The sequence below is a fragment of the Sitophilus oryzae genome, unplaced genomic scaffold (genome assembly GCF_002938485.1).
Source record: "Sitophilus oryzae breed Bouriz unplaced genomic scaffold, Soryzae_2.0 scaffold_476_pilon_pilon, whole genome shotgun sequence".
NCBI classification, from domain to species: Eukaryota; Metazoa; Arthropoda; class Insecta; order Coleoptera; family Curculionidae; genus Sitophilus; species Sitophilus oryzae.
The window spans coordinates 429,672-449,284 of record NW_022147058.1 but is presented as its reverse complement, the minus strand read 5'-3'; the positions used below and the strand labels follow the sequence as shown (position 1 = coordinate 449,284).

At 34.6% G+C, this 19,613-nt stretch overlaps 1 protein-coding gene across 1 annotated transcript in view; it reads left to right on the top strand.

The window, feature by feature from the left end:
- Positions 1-19,613, top strand: part of LOC115886235 (palmitoyltransferase ZDHHC5) — a 55,188-nt gene that overhangs the window by 34,287 nt on the left and 1,288 nt on the right. Inside the window, exons 10-11 of the mRNA XM_030905323.1 lie at positions 4,196-4,418; positions 14,943-15,101. Coding sequence (XP_030761183.1) covers positions 4,196-4,418; positions 14,943-15,075 — 356 coding nt within the window. The 3' untranslated portion in view covers positions 15,076-15,101. The remainder of the gene's footprint in view (positions 1-4,195; positions 4,419-14,942; positions 15,102-19,613) is intronic.

Below are 19,613 nucleotides of genomic sequence, written 5' to 3'. Positions count from 1 at the left end.
TTAAGGCGGCTTTATGTTCAAGTCCTATTCTAGCCTACCCGCAACAACAAGGGAGGTATATCCTGGATACCGACGCCAGCAATATCGGCATAGGTGCAGTGCTATCACAAGTGCAAGATGGCGAAGAACGAGTGATAGAATATTACAGTCGAGGTTCTATCCAAACCAGAAAGGAATTACTGCGTTACCCGGAAGGAGCTGCTAGCAATTGTGAAGGCAGTTGATCATTTTCATAAATATCTGTACGGCCAAGAATTTTTAATTAGGACAGATCATTGCGGCTCTCAAGTGGCTTATGGAGATGAAACAACCTGAAGGTCAAATAGCACGATGGCTCGAGGCTCCAACAGTATCACTTTACCATCCAACATCGTGCTGGAAAATGCATGGTAACGCAGACGGTTTATCCAGAAGACCCTGTCAAACCGATGTATGCACTGCTGCAAAACGGAACAACGTGAAGGCACTGTCATGATAAGGAGTTTTAAACTTGGAACCGATGAACAGTGGACGACGACACAATTGAGGAAAGATCAAATGGAAGATCCAGACATCAGACAATACTACGGCTCAAAGGAAGGTAACGGCGAGAGACCACCGTGGCAGGATATTGCGGACAGAGGGCTCGTTTTCAAAGCTCTCTGGGCTCAGTGGAATTCACTGGTTATTGAGAATGGATTGTTAAAGCGCACGTGGGAAAGTGCGGATGGCAGGACAGTAACAACTCAGTTACTGGTACCAAGGAAGAAAGTTACCCAGGTATTGGAAGAAATTCACGGTGGTAAAACTGGAGCCCATCTTGGAGTAAACAAGACCTTGAGCAAGCTGAGATCGTTTTTACTGGGTGGATTATTGCGAAGATGTCAAGAAATGGTGTCGACAATGTAAAACTTGTGCAGCCAGCCAAGGACCAAGCACTCGCTCTAGGGGAAAAATGAAACAATATAACGTTGGACTGCCATTCAGAAGAATCGCTGTTGACATTGCAGGCCCATTCCTGAAACGCACAAAGGGCAACAAGTACGTTTTAGTAGCGATGGATTATTTCAGTAAATGGCCAGAAGTTTTGCCATTCCAAACCAAGAAGCATCGACTGTAGCTGAAGTATTGGTCAATAATGTCTTCAGTAGATTTGGAATTCCCTTAGAGCTTCACACTGACCAAAGAAGGAACTTCGAGTCAAGACTGTTCCAGAAGATGTGTGATCTGCTTGGTATTCACAAGACTAGGACAACAGCTTTACATCCGCAGTCTGATGGGATGGTCGAAAGATTCAATAAGACCATTGAAGAACATCTCTCGAAAATGGTGGATGAACATCAAAGAGATTGGGATCAGCATATACCACTATTCCTAATGGCATATAGAAGTGCAGTTCACAACACCACCGGACTTTCACCATCGAAGAGATTTTATTTGGTCGAGAATTACGTTTGCCTTGTGACTTGGTGTTCGGATCACCAGACGACAGCACCACGAACGTGAAGGACTACGCGGATGAACTGAAGGAAAGGTTATTGGGAATTCATAAGGCCGTGAGAAGTAAGATTACGCTAGCCAGTGACCGGATGAAAGCTCGTTACGACCTCAGAGCTAATTCTACGGGATTTCAACAGGACGATATGGTATGGTTATATAACCCACAGCGCAAGAAAGGAAGTCCCCAAAGTTAACTCCAGCATGGGAAGGTCCTTATACAGTCATCAAGAGGATAAATGATGTTGTGTACCGGATTCAACGCAGCCCTAGAAGTAAGATGAAAGTAGTTCATCTGGTTCGATTGAAGAGATACCAGACCGGAAACCTTGATCAGGACGATCAAATTTGAAAGGGGCAATGTCAAGAAAAATGGCGCATCCGCCAGAAATTAAAAATGTATTACTGGTTGCCTGCACAACCGCAACGTATCCGCCAGAGAAATTAAAGACTTTTCAGGCGCCATCTTTTAGTCAAGTCGAGAAGTAAGGGAATCAGACAATAGAATTGTCTGGTATGAAGAAGTACGCTTTCCGAGAATTGGGAAATTTCGAGAAGCAGTCAATAGAGTATATAAGCCGGAGCCATCGACAACTGAGACAGTTTTTGAAATTTGAATATACCGCGTGGAAATTGAAAATCGGACAATTTGGTGAAGGAATCTTATAAATAGTTAGTTTGTTGTGTGTTATAAGTTAGTAATTGTATATAAAGTGAGAAAATAAATTCGTTAAGTATTTTATCGTGAGTTTAAATAGTGGACCCACGGAATCCGTAACACTATCTAGCCTCAATGCATGCCATTCCAAAGGCAAAAAAACTGTTATATCAAATAAATATAAGCTGAATAAAACATAAACCAAGCCAACGTGCATAAACAACCAAAAAATGCATCAAAAAATACTTTTATCAGATCATACCCTTGGATATATTATGTATTTTATATATCGCACATCCCGTTCAAAAGTTTACTAACTCAAAATAGAGAATATAGAGAACATTGTCAGGAGAAGTAAAAAGAAAATTTAAGTTAAAGGCAATATGTTCCTTTTTGCATATTAACGGCCAAATAATATAATGTTGATTTAATAAAATTTTACTGGCATCCTTCTGAGGTATAAATCAGATTAAAGGACATTGTTTTTTTAATAATTGTTTGTTTTGTAAACATTTTTTTGAAGACAATACAGTTTTGAACGGGCTGTGCGATATAAACAAGGATCTTCTTACTATTATTTGAGGTTAGAAAGTATTTAAATAATATAAAACATAATCAAAATCATTTTTCATCATAAATTATAGAATTACTTACGTGTTTTGATATTATTATCAGGAAATAATACGTTTGGTTAAACAGGTACGCTGCCAGGCAAGTTCTATCGGCGGGTCTTTGCAAAAGTTGAAATCTAAAAATACAAAAATACGTTTACATCTTAGTTGTATTTACGAATAAAGTATTTGTGTGTAATTTCTGACTTACCAGTTAACTGAATAATCGCATTAAATACATCCAAATGGTAATTTAATATTGTAAAAAAGTAGGGTTGCCAGACGTCCGGCTAAAGCCGGACATGTCCTCCTTTTTTGGCAATTTGTTAATGTCCGGCCGGCTTTTCTTTATGTCCGGCTTTTTTCCATTTTACGAAAAATTGTTAATTAATTTCGATTTTTATAATACTAAAAGTGCAAAGTGCAACCCGCATAGGCCGGCAACTTGGTCAACCATAAAAAATCAAACCAAGACCGGTTCATTAGTGTATAAGATAAAAAAAAGAAAATAATTTTATTGAAATTTTAGCTTTGTTCGGGTTCTTGTTATTACCGATTCTGAACCGTCCTAGAACTCTGCAGCGCATGCGCAAATGAAATAATGTCTTCATATTTCCTTCTGCGCATATGCATCACAGTTCTAGGACTGTTCAGAATCTGTAATAACAAGAACCGAATCTTTTCTCTAAACTGCTTTGTGTAAATGCTTAATAAGTAAAGAAATGTCCGGCTTTTTTATCAAAAATCAGGCTTTTTTGTACAATTGTCCTACTTTTATACACTGTCCATCTGGCAACCCTAAAAAAAGCAAAATTCTTTCAAATCACTTGCCAGGACAGCCCGGTCAGCTTCTTTGTTGGCAAAATGGCCGCGGTATCATGATTTAAGCAATGTGAGTGACAAAGAAAGCCAATGCCTGGCAGATGTTGCTTTCTTTGTCGTTGGTCCTGGCACGTTTAAATTTGACTGTTGCCTGTTTTCCCATACAAGTGACACCCCCGTGGTTTGTGCATTAATGGCACTCTCTTACTTTTTATTACCACTTGTGGTATTGTAAGTTGTACATAAATAAATAAATAAATAACCCATAATAACGGTTAGAATAATCTTCATAATGGACTAGTTTTTACCAATATGTAATAAGTAACATAAGCTATAAAACAAATAAAAAAATTACTAAAATATTAATTATTAAATTAAAAATAACACGTAAAATCTTTAAAAAATGATATAATAAATATGTTGTTTCCCGATTTTGCATTAAGATTCACCCTATAAATCTGTCACAATCTGGCAGCGCTGTCGCCATCGCTTGTCACTCAAAGTTGATGACGTGCATCGGAAATTGTTTTACGATTACCGTATGTTTATTTATATTTTACTATCGTTCAGGTCTGTTTAAAAATACCCGAACTATACACTCTTCTGCATTATTACGATTTCTTTCTAGGTTATCCGCCGTCGGCTCAACAGCCCGACTTTTACCGATCGAACCCGACTAGTCCCACCCAGCAGCAGATGTACGCTCCCCAGTCCACGACGCGAACTTATCACCCCGCCATGAGGGGCGGAGTCGCTGTGTACCCTCCCAGCCCCCAAATACACAGAAAGTTGGGGGCTAGCACGCCCACAGTGGTGGCCGACAATAGACGACGCCCCATGTCATTTGTTAGGTAAGTTTATGTCTATTTGTACTGTTATTACGTTTATCTTTATTTCTGTTTATAATGGTCTTACATTAATTTGTTTCTTTCTTTGACTAAGGAAGGACAAATATTATTTTTGTTTCTTTTTTTTTGTGTTTTTTATGGTTTAAAGTTAATCACCGCTACCGTGTAGATCTATTTTGTCCCCCTTTCTTGAGTTATATCAGTCTCAGGGTTTTGACAAAACCAGTATCTCGGACGGTTTTACAAAGGTTACTTCTCTACCAAAGTTTATGAACGGTTGTCGTCTCGGCGCACTCAGTGAAGAGGCGTTCCGGTGTTTCCCCATTTTTCCTACAGAATCTGCATTGACCGTTGTTTGTTAGCTTCAATCTACTGAGATGTTCGTTGAGGAGACAGTGTTCTGTTAAAAACCCATGACAACCCGAAGATTTTTCTTATTTAAATCAAAGTAAATCACGACTTGATTTATATTAAGATTATTGTGAATCCTTGAAATATGTCTCTAAAATAGTTACTTTTGGAGTGTACGATTCTTACTAGGTTAGAAAACGTTTGGTCAGCATGTAAAAGACCATACCATAACGTGGTATACTGATGCTTCCAAAATCAAAGCAGGGATAGGAGTATTTAGGCCGAAAACTTAATACTCCGAATCAATGAGCAACTACCCCAGCATCCTTCAGGCAGAAATCTCCGCTATCGAAAGATGCGTATAATTTATCATATAGTCTGTCCAACGACAAGATCCTTGACAGTGATAGACGTATCTGTCATTTTAATTTCAAAGTAGTTTATTTTATTTTTTCAAAGAAATAAATTGGTACAACTGAAACGCATAGCAGGAAATTAATATATTTAAAATTTGACTGATAAGTGATTACTTCAAAATATTGTGAAAAAAATTCAGTCCTTTACAAAGATGCAACCGGGGGGGCATTGAAAATGATGAATAAAAACGTAAAAATATGATTAGTGTTAATATGAGTGTATTACATACATATTTTAAATAACAAGCTTAACAAAAAACAACAGATTTAAAGATTCACTGAAAAAGTAGTAATGTTAACATTAAATAAAACATTATCAATAATAATTATGCGATCGCACCTATCTGTAAAACAAACAAGCAAAAAAACAAAATAACATACAAAACATCAGGTTAACATGATGACAGATCATGATCGATAACAGATAAAGAATTCTTACGGAAAGTTACACTTTACGATATAATTTTTTAACTGTTAAAGGCAAACCCCATTTAAACACAAAACTTTTTAATACCTACTACTGTATTTAAAAGAAATTTATTTTCAAATTACTAAATTCTTAGCCACGCTTCTGTTTTTCTTGGCTGTTGTGCGTCACGTCACAGATTAACAGGCCCACGTTTGCACCACAAGGCGATGCTGCAGACCACTAGGTAGACGGGTCGTAGAAATTTATGTTATACAACTTGTAGTCAATCTACACAAATATTATCAAAAGCTTTTTTTTCTTTTAAAATGTGTTCAGATTTTGTAAAAAGTATAAGTCAAAATTGCAAAACTTAAATTTGATATGAGTTTCTTAGTTTTTAACTAATATAGTGGCGAATTACAAAAATTCCTTTTCAATGAAAATTAATCAGTTAAATAAAATAATTTAATAAATTACTAGCTTTTTCCCGCGACTACGTTCGCGTTACTACGGAAGCGCTGGAGGACTAGTATGTATTTTTTTTAAATTCAACCGGTTGATTTTAACACTCAACTGATTGGCTTAATACTCAACTAGTTGAGTTTCCAAACTCAACCGGTTGACTTTATAAACGCAACCAGTTGACTTTATAAACTCAACCGGTTGAGTTTCTCAAGCATCTTAAATTATTTCCATAGATTATTTCTATTCCACTCTCACATGTGTAGCGCTTCCGTGCACATGTATCCACGCGCTCTCCTCTCGTGAAGTCCTAAAATAAAACGCCTTTTTGTGTAAAAGTTTGTAATGTACGGTGAATTGGAAAGATAACATGGAGCAACCACATTTGAATAACGCCATTAAATACTACTTCTATTTGGGCTTACAAAAAACATGAAATACTGTTGCTCCTTCTACAACAGAACTTCACTATTAGTTTTAAAACTTTGAAACGACGTCTGCGGTATTTGAATTTATATCGGAGAAAAAATGATGCTCCATTACCAAATATAGTAGATTTTATCAGTGAAAACGTGCTTTCTTCAAGTAAACTGCATGGATATAAATGGATGCACCGAAAATGTTAGCAAGCAGGACTAAATGTTAGAATATTATTCGTAATGCGTTGAATTCTATCGACCCACAGGGTGTCTCAACAAGAAGGAGAAAACGACTCCAAAGGAGGCAGTATTTCAACAAAGGTCCCAACTATTTGCGGCATGTTGATGGTTATGACAAACTGAAGCCTTATGAATATGTATTAGCGGCTGCATCGATGGATTTGCACGTAAAATGTTATGGCTGAAAGCTGCAAGTACCAACAATAATCCTCGAGATATATCTGGTTACTATATTAAAACAATAAAAGATGTAAATGGCTGCCCCAGAACTGTAAGAAGCGACATGGACACCGAAAACGTTCATTTAGAATCTATGCAGATTTACTTTAATGAGATGGCAGATAACGTGCGTGAGAGTACATTGCCACCGGATTATATGGCACGAGCCACAGCAATCAAAGAATTGAATCCTGGTGGGCAATTTTAAGAAAAAAACAATACTCAATTCTGGATAAACGATGTATTCCGGCAAATGACAAGTGATGGAATCTTTGATTGTACTTTGATAGACAAATCTGTATCATACGCAGAAGCCGTCACAGCGTTTCACCATCTGGACGTCCCGATATACTTTGCGAGTTCCCAGAACTTGAGGGCTGTCAAAATTACCTTACAGTTGTAAACAACATGCGTTTTAAAGACTGCGAGGAGGAATGCTTGTATTTGCAGTCTCCGTGCTTTGATAACGACGTTTTCGATTTATGTGAAATATTGTCATCTGAAATGCATGTTGACAAACCAACTAATGCGTATGAAGCAATCAATGCCTATATGCATTTGAGAAATGAAATTTTATCTTTGCTCTAAGGTCTAAGGTTTGATTTAAAATAATTATTATAATAAAGCGAGCACAAGTTAGAATACCTTAAGTTTAGGTTTTGTGATTGCACGTAAACATGTAAACAAAACAAGTTACTACGAATACTGATACAACAATGAACCGCGTGCGGCGAGTGCGCGTGCTGCGCTGCCGGTTTAAATTCTAAAGTCAACCGATTGAGTTTATAAAGTCAACTGGTTGAGTTTATAAAGTCAACTGGTTGAGTTTATAAAGTCAACTGGTTGACTTTATAAGGTCAACTGGTTGAGTTTGGAAACTGAACTAGTTGAGTATTAAGTCAATCAGTTGAGTGTGAAAATCAACCGGTTGAGTTTAAAAAAAATACATACTGGTCCTCCAGCGCCTCCGTACGTTACACCTCGAATCGTTCATGCATTGATTTAAATGATTTTTTACTTCTTTATAGAAAGCTAGTGAGCATAGATGTTTTTTATTTTTCATCTTTTTTATATTTATTAAGAGCACTAATACTCTCTTTATAGGTTATTTTTATTCTTTGAAGGATAATTGAGGAAGATATATTTCGTTATGATGTCACTAAATAAACCCTTGTATAAAATTTTATACTGTCTGGTTTATAATGTTATAGTATTGCATTTTCGTACAGCAAACTTTCATTCCCTATTCTACTCCCTAAGTGTATAAATTTCATAAATTCGCTTTATCTTTGTGCCAATTTTTATGTGTATAATCCAGAGGTCATCAAGTTTTATATAGTTGAATTTAAAAAAAATACATACTGGTCCTCCAGCGCTTCCGTACGTTACACCTCGAATCGTTCATGCATTGATTTAAATGATTTTTTACTTCTTTATAGAGAGCTAGTGAGCATAGATGTTTTTTATTTTTCATCTTTTTTATATTTATTAAGAGCACTAATACTCTCTTTATAGGTTATTTTTTATTCTTTGAAGGGTAATTGAGGAAGACATATTTCGTTATGATGTCACTAAATAAACCCTTGTATAAAATTTTATACTGTCTGGTTTATAATGTTATAGTATTGCATTTTCGTACAGCAAACTTTCATTCCCTATTCTACTCCCTAAGTGTATAAATTTCATAAATTTGCTTTATCTTTGTGCCAATTTTTATGTGTATAATCCAGAGGTCACCAAGTTTTATATAGTTGAATTTAAAAAAAAGCGCTTCCGTACGTTACACCTCGAATCGTTCATGCATTGATTTAAATGATTTTTTACTTCTTTATAGAGAGCTAGTGAGCATAGATGTTTTTTATTTTTCATCTTTTTTATATTTATTAAGAGCACTAATACTCTATAGGTTATTTTTTATTCTTTGAAGGATAATTGAGGAAGACATATTTCGTTATGATGTCACTAAATAAACCCTTGTATAAAATTTTATACTGTCTGGTTTATAATGTTATAGTATTGCATTTTCGTACAGCAAACTTTCATTCCTTATTCTACTCCCTAAGTGTATAAATTTCATAAATTTGCTTTATCTTTGTGCCAATTTTTATGTGTATAATCCAGAGGTCACCAAGTTTTATATAAATTTTTACTAACTTTACCCATTTGGTTGATGAATTTCAAAAATTTCTTCTAATTCTTTTTGTAGGATTTCATTCTTCTAGACCAAATAGTAAGGAATTTTCATACAACAAACTGTTCCGACATAATTTTACTCTCTAAGAGGATGAATTTCCTAAAATCGCTTTGTGTAGCTAATTCACTAATGTCGTTTAAACGAACCTTTGTGCTAATATTTATGTATCTAAAGCTGGCGATATGAACTCACTCCTAAAATATCTAAAAGCTTAATATATAATCTAACTGACACACCACTGACAATGACAAATAATTTATTTCTGGAGGTATTGTGTGTAGGTGTTTTTCAGGTATATTTTAGTATTTAGTCGTTTTACACAAAGAAATAGCCATTAAGCACTATAAAAATACTTCATAACAAATCTACACATATATACCTTTCATTTAAAAAAAAATCATCAAGACTGGTGAAGCGGTTTCGGCGGGATGGACGCAACAAAAAAACCCTTTAAGCTTTTATATATGTATGGATTAATTATTTTTCCAACATATTTTACTTTGCAAATTTTTATAAATATTCAGACTCGCCAATATCGTAGTCCACCGTGTCCAGCCTGTTTAGCCAAACGTAGGCCGATTCCTCTTCGGCGGCGCGCGGCGTCCTGACCCTGGCCGATGGAAGAGTCTTGAAGACGCTCATCCGCGCATAGGAACAAGTTGACTGCGTAGCGTATTGCGTATTAATCGATTCTGAAACTTTCTATCTCATGTATAACATGTTACGCAAGTGTATTATTTTAATCTCGATTTTAATAGATAAATATGTGAAAATGCCACCTGAATATCTTCCGCCATGATATGTTTTTACTTTTTTGTTATGGTAAAGTGATTTGTATAACCTTTATTCAATAACGTATATTTTCCTCCATTTGTGATTTTTTAATTTTAAGCGAAAATTAACTATAACATTTAGGAAAAAGAAACACTGTAATATTTAAAAGAATAAGAAGAAATTAGTCTTATTTTGAAGGAAAAATATAGAAAAAACTCTTTCTATAGAAAAAGTCTTTATACTAACCAGAATCCGGTGACATATACGCGGTCTCACCGGAAACATTACTTATTACTTCACATAACTTGAAGAATATCTACTTTTAATAATGAACACTTCAGAAATACACCAGTAAAAACATTTATTATTTGAGACTAAAACTCGAATGAAATTATAAATATTAGTTACCTATGTTGTTATAGCTTTTATAGGCCTGTTTAACGACTTAATAAGTTACCTAGCGAAAAAATCTGTGCGCGTACCTACCACTATTGTTACAGGTTAATTTTTTAAAGAAATAGTTACACAAATTAAAAACGCTAAAATTTTAATGGTATTACTTGTGCATTATTGGCCTTATAATGCAATTAGTTGGAATTATATCTTCTTTAAATATAATTAGACTTTTTAACGACTTTTAAGTTACCTAGGAAAAAATCTGTGCACGTACCTACCACTATTGTTACAGGTTAATTCGTTAAACAAATGTGTTACATATTATTCGTGGTATTAGTGGTATTATATTGGAATCAGCTTGGCATTAGTGGGGCATTATATGAGAAATTTTGGTATTTAATTTGTATTTTTGGCATTACTTTGGCATTAGTAGATATACAGACATTTGTCAGCGGTTTACTCCTTGTAGATAATCAAAAAGTTTTTAGATAAAATTTGCTTTTTATGTCAGATCATTTCTATGAAAAATTACATTAGATTTTTATTAAAGACGCTGGGTAATTAAAACATTGACTAATAAAGCTTGTCCACTTTAAATAAGGGGTCACGAAATATCCTCCTTGGAGTGTTTGGGTTAAGGGGTGTATAATAAATTAATCCTTGTTTTATAATAAAAACCATAAAACATTTATTTGTGAGTAAAATAATGCAATGGTTGGATATCTTTTCTTTATAATTAGGCGACTAAAAATACACTAAAATAATTAGAAAAAAAATCTTGTAATTATTTAGTAATTACGTCAATATTAATTAATTGACTTTCTAGTCTATTTTATTTTATGTACAAATATATTATTAAATTTTAATCTAAGCATTAAGTAATAAAACACTTTGTGCCCTCTTATATCGTAAGAGGTTACGAAATATACTCCTGGTTACACCCCTTACAGAAAACAGTGACTGGGATGCAAATAAATTGTATAATCACTGTTTTTTATAATAAAAACTATAAAACATTTCTTATTTGTGAGATTAAAAAAACAAAACAATGCATTGGTTAAAATAAGTACATTCAATACATGTATTGTGTTAGACATTTATATGCCCAGTATATTTTTGTTTAACAAACCAATCAGGAAAAAATCCAAAACCTACCGTTATAGGAGGTATACGATGATTAAACTTATATAATGACAACTACTTATCGGATAACAAATTAATTACTACTGTCTAGGTAGAATATACCTAGAGTACCTACACCTACCTATGATGTAGGTAGATTAAAGCTTATTTTGACTTTACGTCTCACTTCGGTGTCACAAGCTGAATTTTTCAGGGATGGAAGTACAGTACATGATATGGGGACCCTTATTCCGAAAGTAGTACAAAATTAGACCGGGTAAAAGGGCACTATCATCAAAAATCGATATATTAATAGCACCGCATAGAGAAAACAAATACTTATTTTTTGATCCAGTACACAATAAAGTCTTCGTAGGGAGTAATTTTTTATAATTATTTACAAAAAAACATTTCCATTAGCGCTTATGACCAAAAAAAACTTTAAACATGAATAACTCATTTCAATCCTGCGAAATTTGGTTTAAAAATAGACTTTTTTTTAATATAACTTTCATTTAACGAAAAACGAAGGCCTAAATGAAAAAAAGAAACAATTTAAAAGTTTCGCTTATGTCTTGACAAGGTATCAAAGCAAACCCCATATTTTTTGCTTTTAAACTAATAAAGATATATTAATAAACAATTAGCGATGTAATGGTTTTTGCGCGCGCTGGCCCACTGCCGCCGGCGCCGCTGCGCCGAGATTTCCTATACCCTTGTATATATGACGTCATGGTGTGGCAAATGTAGCATTTTAATTCGATTTGGGCTCCCTTATATAGGATAACAGAAACATTTTGAATGTTAAAAACTGTATAAAACTGATAAAATGTTATCAAGTTATTTTATTTAAAAAAAAACGGTACATATGTGTTAATACAAAACAAACAAGAACAAAACACCACATACCAAAAAAATATAAAAAAGAACTATTTCTTACTTTCAAGCTTCAAGAAACTTCTCGCATTTATTATTATATTTATCAATATAATTTATGTACAGGGTGTCCCATTTTGGTTGAAATCATAGGGTATCTCCGTTATTAGTGAAGATAGAAGGGTGCGGTTTGCACAAACCTGTCTCACTTTTTTGTCAAACGGAAGATGCCGTAAACAAAATTTCCATAACCCTCTTCGTTTCCGAGCTACAGGGTCTTTTTGAAAGTTTTGCAATTTGGGACACCCCCTGTATCTCTGTTATTGTTAAAGCTATCGAGAAGGTAAAAACTGATTCTTGTAGAACTGTTTACGTAGAATACAGTGGCGTAGTCTGGTTTTCTACCAAAAAACTATTTTTGAAAATATGAACTAAAGTTATGTTTTTTTAAATGGAACACCCTGTATATTTATAAATCATATGATCTCTCTTGCCATAAGCTTCTCAAAAATATATATCACTCTATATTTATTTTTACTATTTACTGCAATATTTAAAAGTTTTTATTAAGAGATCATATTTATTAGTAGGTCATGATTGATAATAAAAGAAACTAAAGAATTATTAAAAGTATACTGCTATCTGTCTCTTGTTTTATTTTGGAAGCCGCTAATAAATTCTTTATATATTAGGGAAACTTACCTCCCTACCGCTATTTGTAAATCTTGGAATACGTTGTATACGTACGAATAATCTATCGTATCGGAAATTTTAGATATTCCTTTAGCTAATTTACGTGAAATATACTTTCAGCAAGATGGGGAACATTCCCCCTCATAACTATGAAAATATTAGAATACCGTTAAATTATTATTTTTCAAATCAATGAATTGGAACCAATGAACACATATTGATAGCCTCCTCGATTACCGGATTTCGCCGTTCTCGATTTCTGATTTTGTGGATTTTTGAAATACGAAATATATCGTGGGCACTACAACCTACAACAATGTCGAACGCCTGAAAAATGCTTTAATAATTCAAGCTTTTAGATATTTGCAAACCCATTCCGTTATAAAAAAAAGAAAAATATATTCACAGTTTCAGTGGTAACAGTTATTTCAAAAGTAAAATATATCAATCCCAAATTAATTTTAATATGTGTATAACTATTTTAGTAAATACCATTTTGATTTTTTGTTATTTATCACGGCCTACTAATAAGAAAATGATATATTTTAAATATTGCAGTAAATAGTAAAAATAAATATAGAGTGATATATATATATATATATATATATATATATATATATATATATATATATATATATATATATATATTTGAGAAGCTCATAGCAAGACAGATCATATGATTTATAAATATACAGGGTGTTCCATTTGAAAAAACATAACTTTAGTTCATATTTTCAAAAATATTTTTTTGGTAGAAAAACAGACTACGCCACTGTATTCCACGTAAAAAGTTCTATAATAAGCAGTTTTCGCCTTCTCGATACCTTTAACAATAACAGAGATACAGGGGGTGTCCCAAATTGCAAAATTTTCGAAAAGATCCTGTAGCTCAGAAACTAAGAGGGCTATGAAAATTTTGTTTGCAGCATCATCCGTTTGACGAAAAAGTGGGACAGGTTTGTGCAAACCGCACCCTTCTATCTTCACTAATAACGGAGATACCCTATGATTTCAACCAAAATGGGACACACTGTACAAATACAAATTTGTAATATTCCACGGGAATAAATAAAACAACATAAATAAAAAACTATTTTATAAATAATATCACTTACCAAATTTTATACCTTAAAGGTTGATTAATTAACCTTAATCTTAAGTTTTTTAAACCAGTACCTTTTGACATTATTTTTCTGCGGTACTAAAATCCATTATTTACATATCGTGTGATGTCGTTATTTTACAGCTACTCGAGTTTTTAGTATATGTTTAGTACGATTCTTGTACCATATATAAGATGCACTTATCTATGACGAGATGGTATACAAGCTTTATTGAATTGGTGTATAAGACTTTCTGCCTGGGCACCGACTATTAACTGTAAACTGTGCTCTGGGTCTACAGTTAATTTTCCCTGGATTTTTCCTCCACTTGACTTCAAAAAACACAAAATACACGTAATAACACGAATCAAAATGCATCATCTTCCAAAATGCAGGGTATTTGACATAAGTTGACACAAAATTACAAGCTATAATTTGCCAAGACTTTGACAAGCCTCAAAAATCTAAAGGCGAGTTCATACGCATCGACGTCCGTTTGTCGTTCATCGTTCCGTCAAACCAATATATTTGAAATATGATCTGTCATTTTTAAAATAAACCAATTAAACTGGTTAAAAACAACAAGAGACGACGCATGACGGATTTATATTTAAACCCATCCATAGTTAACTTAAAAAATATTAGAAACTTTTTTTAGTAAAATAAATAGATTGGTATGGGATGTCATCTGCTTTTCTTCTGTCGTTGTCTGTCGAAATCTTACCTGAGAAAAAAAAACAGAGTACCTATCGGCTAAAATAATAATATAACAATTTCGTAATGAAACCGTTTTTTGCACTATGCTTCTTTCTTAAGGCTTTTGTTAAATTATTTTTTTTTGTGTTTTGAATAGGGCTTTGGAGATGTCAGATAACGTGGACATGTCTCCCCAGGGGTCGCAGTGTTCGTCGCATCCGATGACGCAACGACCGTCAACGCCGGACCGCACTAGCGTCTATGATATGAACTACGAGATTTCGGTATAGGGCTGGCACGGGCACTCTTGTCGCAGGTAAGTAGTTTTACTTGTAGGAAGTTTATTTGGTCAAATTTCTTACAAAAATGTTATAATACGCGTATATTTCTATTCTAAATCATATCTCTTGAAAAGAAATCTAAAATACACTGTTCAAGTAATATTTTTAGACACAAAATCGAAACAAAATCTCTGCTGAGAAACATTGCGAAACAGTTTTGTCACATTTTTTATATATATGTTTCATAGCATAAATTGCTTTTTGTTTCGAAACATTTTACTAAAATATGGTTTCGCTACATAAGCTATAACAATAAAGATCTTAATGTCACAAATTTTTCGAAATTTTAAGAAACTGATGTGGCTTACATTTACAAAGATTTGGTATCCGTTTTGTCCCTGAAAAGTTTTCATAATTTATTTGATATTATGTCAAATATGAGAACATAACCTGACTTTATGGTTTGGTTTTTGTTCTGCAGTTTTGCATTTAAGCTTTCTTCAAGTTTTTATAGCGTTATAATTAAAAAAGTTGGAATCCATGTTTTTTAGTTTTAATTGTGTTATAATAAATAAATAAAAATTTTTAAATATTTTGACCAGAAGTTTTGATTGGCGTTGTTGGCAGGTGACTAGTTCGAAATTTCTACACAAATAGCGCTAAATCGAAACATTTTGGAAACAAGGTTTCCATTTATTGTCGATTTATTTTCGATTCTCTCTTTTAAGACACAAATATGATATAATGTAGATGATTTGTGTTCAACTCCATGTTAATTTTATAAAATAATTAATTAAAATTCCGGCATGTTTTTATCGGCTCTTGAGCTTTTAAACTTATAGAACGCGTACTACTTACGTTAATTTATATTGTTACGGATTCCGTGGGTCCACTAATTTAAACTCACGATAAAATACGAATTTATTTTCTCTCACTCTGTACACATAATTTATACTAATTTACAACACAATTTATGCAACTACTATTACTCTAACGGTACTGGCACCTTCGCCAATTAATGCACAATTTAAAACGCGGTATTATCAAACTTCAGACTTTAACTGCCAAGCGCAGGCCTTTATATACCCTCTGGCGAGTGTTTCTGGAACGTTCTATAGAATTCTGTAATTTTCTTTTACTTTCTGGCGAATTCGCCAGGTTCCTCAATGCACGTTGCGGTTATGTAGCAGTAATGCAGTTCTGCAACCAGTAATACAGTTTAGCGCTATATACACCTTGATATTGCCCCCTTCTCAAATTTGATCGTCCCGATCAAGGTTTCCTGTCCGGTATCTTCAATTGATCCAGATGTACTACTTTCATCTTACTTCTAGGGCTGCGTTGAATCCGGTACGCACTTTCGACCATCCCATCAGATTGCGGATGTAAAGCCGTTGTCCTAGTCTTGTGAATACCAAGCAGATCACACATCTTCTGAAACAGTCTTGACTCGAAGTTCCTTCCTTGATCAGTGCGAAGCTCTAATGGAATTCCAAATCTATTGAAGACTGCTAAGACATTATTGACTAATACTTCAGCTACAGTCGATGCTTCTTGGTTTGGAATGGCAAAAATCCATCGCCACTAAAACGTACTTGTTGCCCTTGTGCGTTTCAGGGAATGGGCCTGCAATGTCAACAGCAATTCTTCCGAATGGCAGTCCAACATTATATTTCATTTTTCCCCTAGATCGAGTGCTTGGTCCTTGGCTGGCTGCACAAATTTTATATTGTCGACACCATTTCTTGACGTCTTCGCAATAATCCACCCAGTAAAAGCGATCTCTCAGCTTGCTCAAGGTCTTGTTTATTCCAAGATGGGCTCCAGTTTTACCACCGTGAATTTCTTCCAATACCTGGGTAACTTTCTTCCTTTGTACCAGTAACTGATTTGTTACTGTTCGGCCATCCGCACTTTCCCACGTGCGCTGTAACAATCCATTCTCAATCACCAGTGAATTCCACTGAGCCCAGAGAGCTTTGAAAATCAGCCCTCTGTCCGCAATTTCCTGCCACGATGGTCTCTCGCCGTTACCCTCCTTGAGCCGTAGTATTGCTCCGATGTCTGGATCTTCCATTTGAGAGGCTGATAGCAAAAGTGGGTTAAAATTTTACTCTCGGCAAAAACGGTTTGCGTTTTTCAGAGGGCAAAAGCGGTTTAAGTAGCAATGAGAGCAAAAATGAGAGAAAGAAACTTTACCGTAAAAATGGGTTATAATTATATGCCACTTTTACTCTAAGATTAAAAATATTCCTTTTTTGTCCGAAGCATCTTCCCAGCACGATGTTGGATGGTAAAGTGATACTGCTGGAGCTTCTCGAGCCATCGTGCTATTTGACCTTCAGGTTGTTTTATCTCCATAAGCCACTTGAGAGCCGCATGATCTATCCGAATTAAAAATTCTTGGCCATACAGATATTTATGAAAATTATCAACTGCCTTCACAATTGCTAGCAGCTCCTTCCGGGTAACACAGTAATTCCTTTCTGGTTTGGATAGAACTCGACTGTAATATTCTATCACTCGCTCTTCGCCATCTTGCACTTGTGATAGCACTGCACCGATGCCGATGTTGCTGGCGTCGGTATCCAGGATATACCTCCCTTGTTGTTGCGGGTAGGCTAAAATAGGACTTGAACATAAAGCCGCTTTAAGTCTTTCAAAGGCTACATCACAATCGGTGTTCCATTCGTAGCCGACTTCATCACCTGTAAGTTTATGTAAAGGTGCAGCTATGTTGGCAAATCCCTTGACAAATCTTCTGTAATATGTGCATAAACCCAGAAAACTTCTAAGTTCATGTTTGTCGCGAGGTTTAGGCCAATCCTTGATTGCAGCGATTTTCTTCTGGTCGGTGTAAATTCCGTCTGCTGAGACTACATGACCCAAGAATTCCACTTGTCGCTGGAATAAACTACACTTCTTCGGGTTCAAGTACAGGTGAGCATTCCGTATGCGGCCGAAGACATCTTCTAAATTTCGCAAATGCTCCTCAAAAGTTCTTCCCATAACCAATACATCGTCGAGGTAAACCAAGCACGTTTTCCAAGTTAATCCTCTTAACACCACCTCCATGAGACGTTCGAAAGTGGCTGGAGCATTGCATAATCCAAACGGCATGACCTTGAATTTGTATAGTCCGTTTCCTGTAGAAAAAGCCGTCTTTCTTTGTCTTCCTCGTCCAGACCAACTTGCCAGTATCCACTCTTTAAGTCGAGAGTGGAGAATCAGCACGAACCTGCCAGTGTGGTTAACGTGTCGTCTATACGTGGCAGTGGGTAGCTATCCTTCTTAGTGACGTCATTGAACTTCCTGTAGTCCACGCAGAATCGTGTACTACCATCTTTCTTCGTCACCAAAACAACAGAAGATGACCATGGACTTGATGATTCTTCGATTACTCCATCTTCTAACATCTTATCTACCATTGTCTCCATTTCTTGTTGTTTGGAAAGGGGTACCCTTCTAGGACGTTGTCGAATCGGCTGGGCATGACCAGTATTAATCCGATGCTTCACAAAATCCGTTCTTCCACTGTTATTATCAAACTTCAGACTCTAATTGCCAAGCGCAGGCCTTTATATACCCTCTGGCGAGTGTTTCTGGAACGTTCTAAAGAATTCTGTAATTTTCTTTTACTTTCTGGCGAATTCGCCAGGTTCCTCAATGCACGTTGCGGTTATGTAGCAGTAATGCAGTTATGCAACCAGTAATACAGTTTAGCGCTATATAAACCTTGACAATATATTTTTATTTCCAGAACTATGATATAGAAATAAAAATGTATTATTAATATATATAAATATATAATAGTACAGTATATAATATATATAAAGATAAAAAAATATAATAGAATAGATAAAATAATAAATAGATAAAAATCTATTATTTGAAACAAACATATTTTGTAGCTACATATAATGATATATAAAAGGGGCATTAACAATATGAAAGTACATTATTAAATTACACGATGAATTTTCTTTTGCCAGACATTTTTTGTGCCAGAAAATCTAAAAACAAAGATCTTAAGACAAAAAAAATATGGCAGAGGTCAACATTGTTGATGGTTATTTTCATTTTGAAATCCACACACAGACATAGACTATTTTAGTTTGGTATTTTGTTTCTTTACATTTAGAAACAGTGGCTGCTGAAAACGGAAACATCTTGAACACAAATTGCAGAAAATGTTTCGAAACATTTCTTCTAAAAGTTTTGATTCCGCATCGAAATATTTTAGGAAACGGCTAGTGCCACCACATTGGAAGCACATGTAATAAAGCCATATAACATATAGGTTTCGAAAACGTTTTCTATTTGTGGCATACCGTTTCCATTTTGTGTAAAGGAACATACACGATTATTAGAAACATTACCTAAAATGTGTCCAAAAATGCTACTTGGGTGGTTTACACCAATTTTACTATTGAATAAACAGACGAAGAAGAGAGTTTCTCTAATTGAATCCGTTTATTTTATGTTATTTGAATTATGAATATTCTAGAAAGTTATTGAATGTTATTGCACAAGAGTTATTGAATATT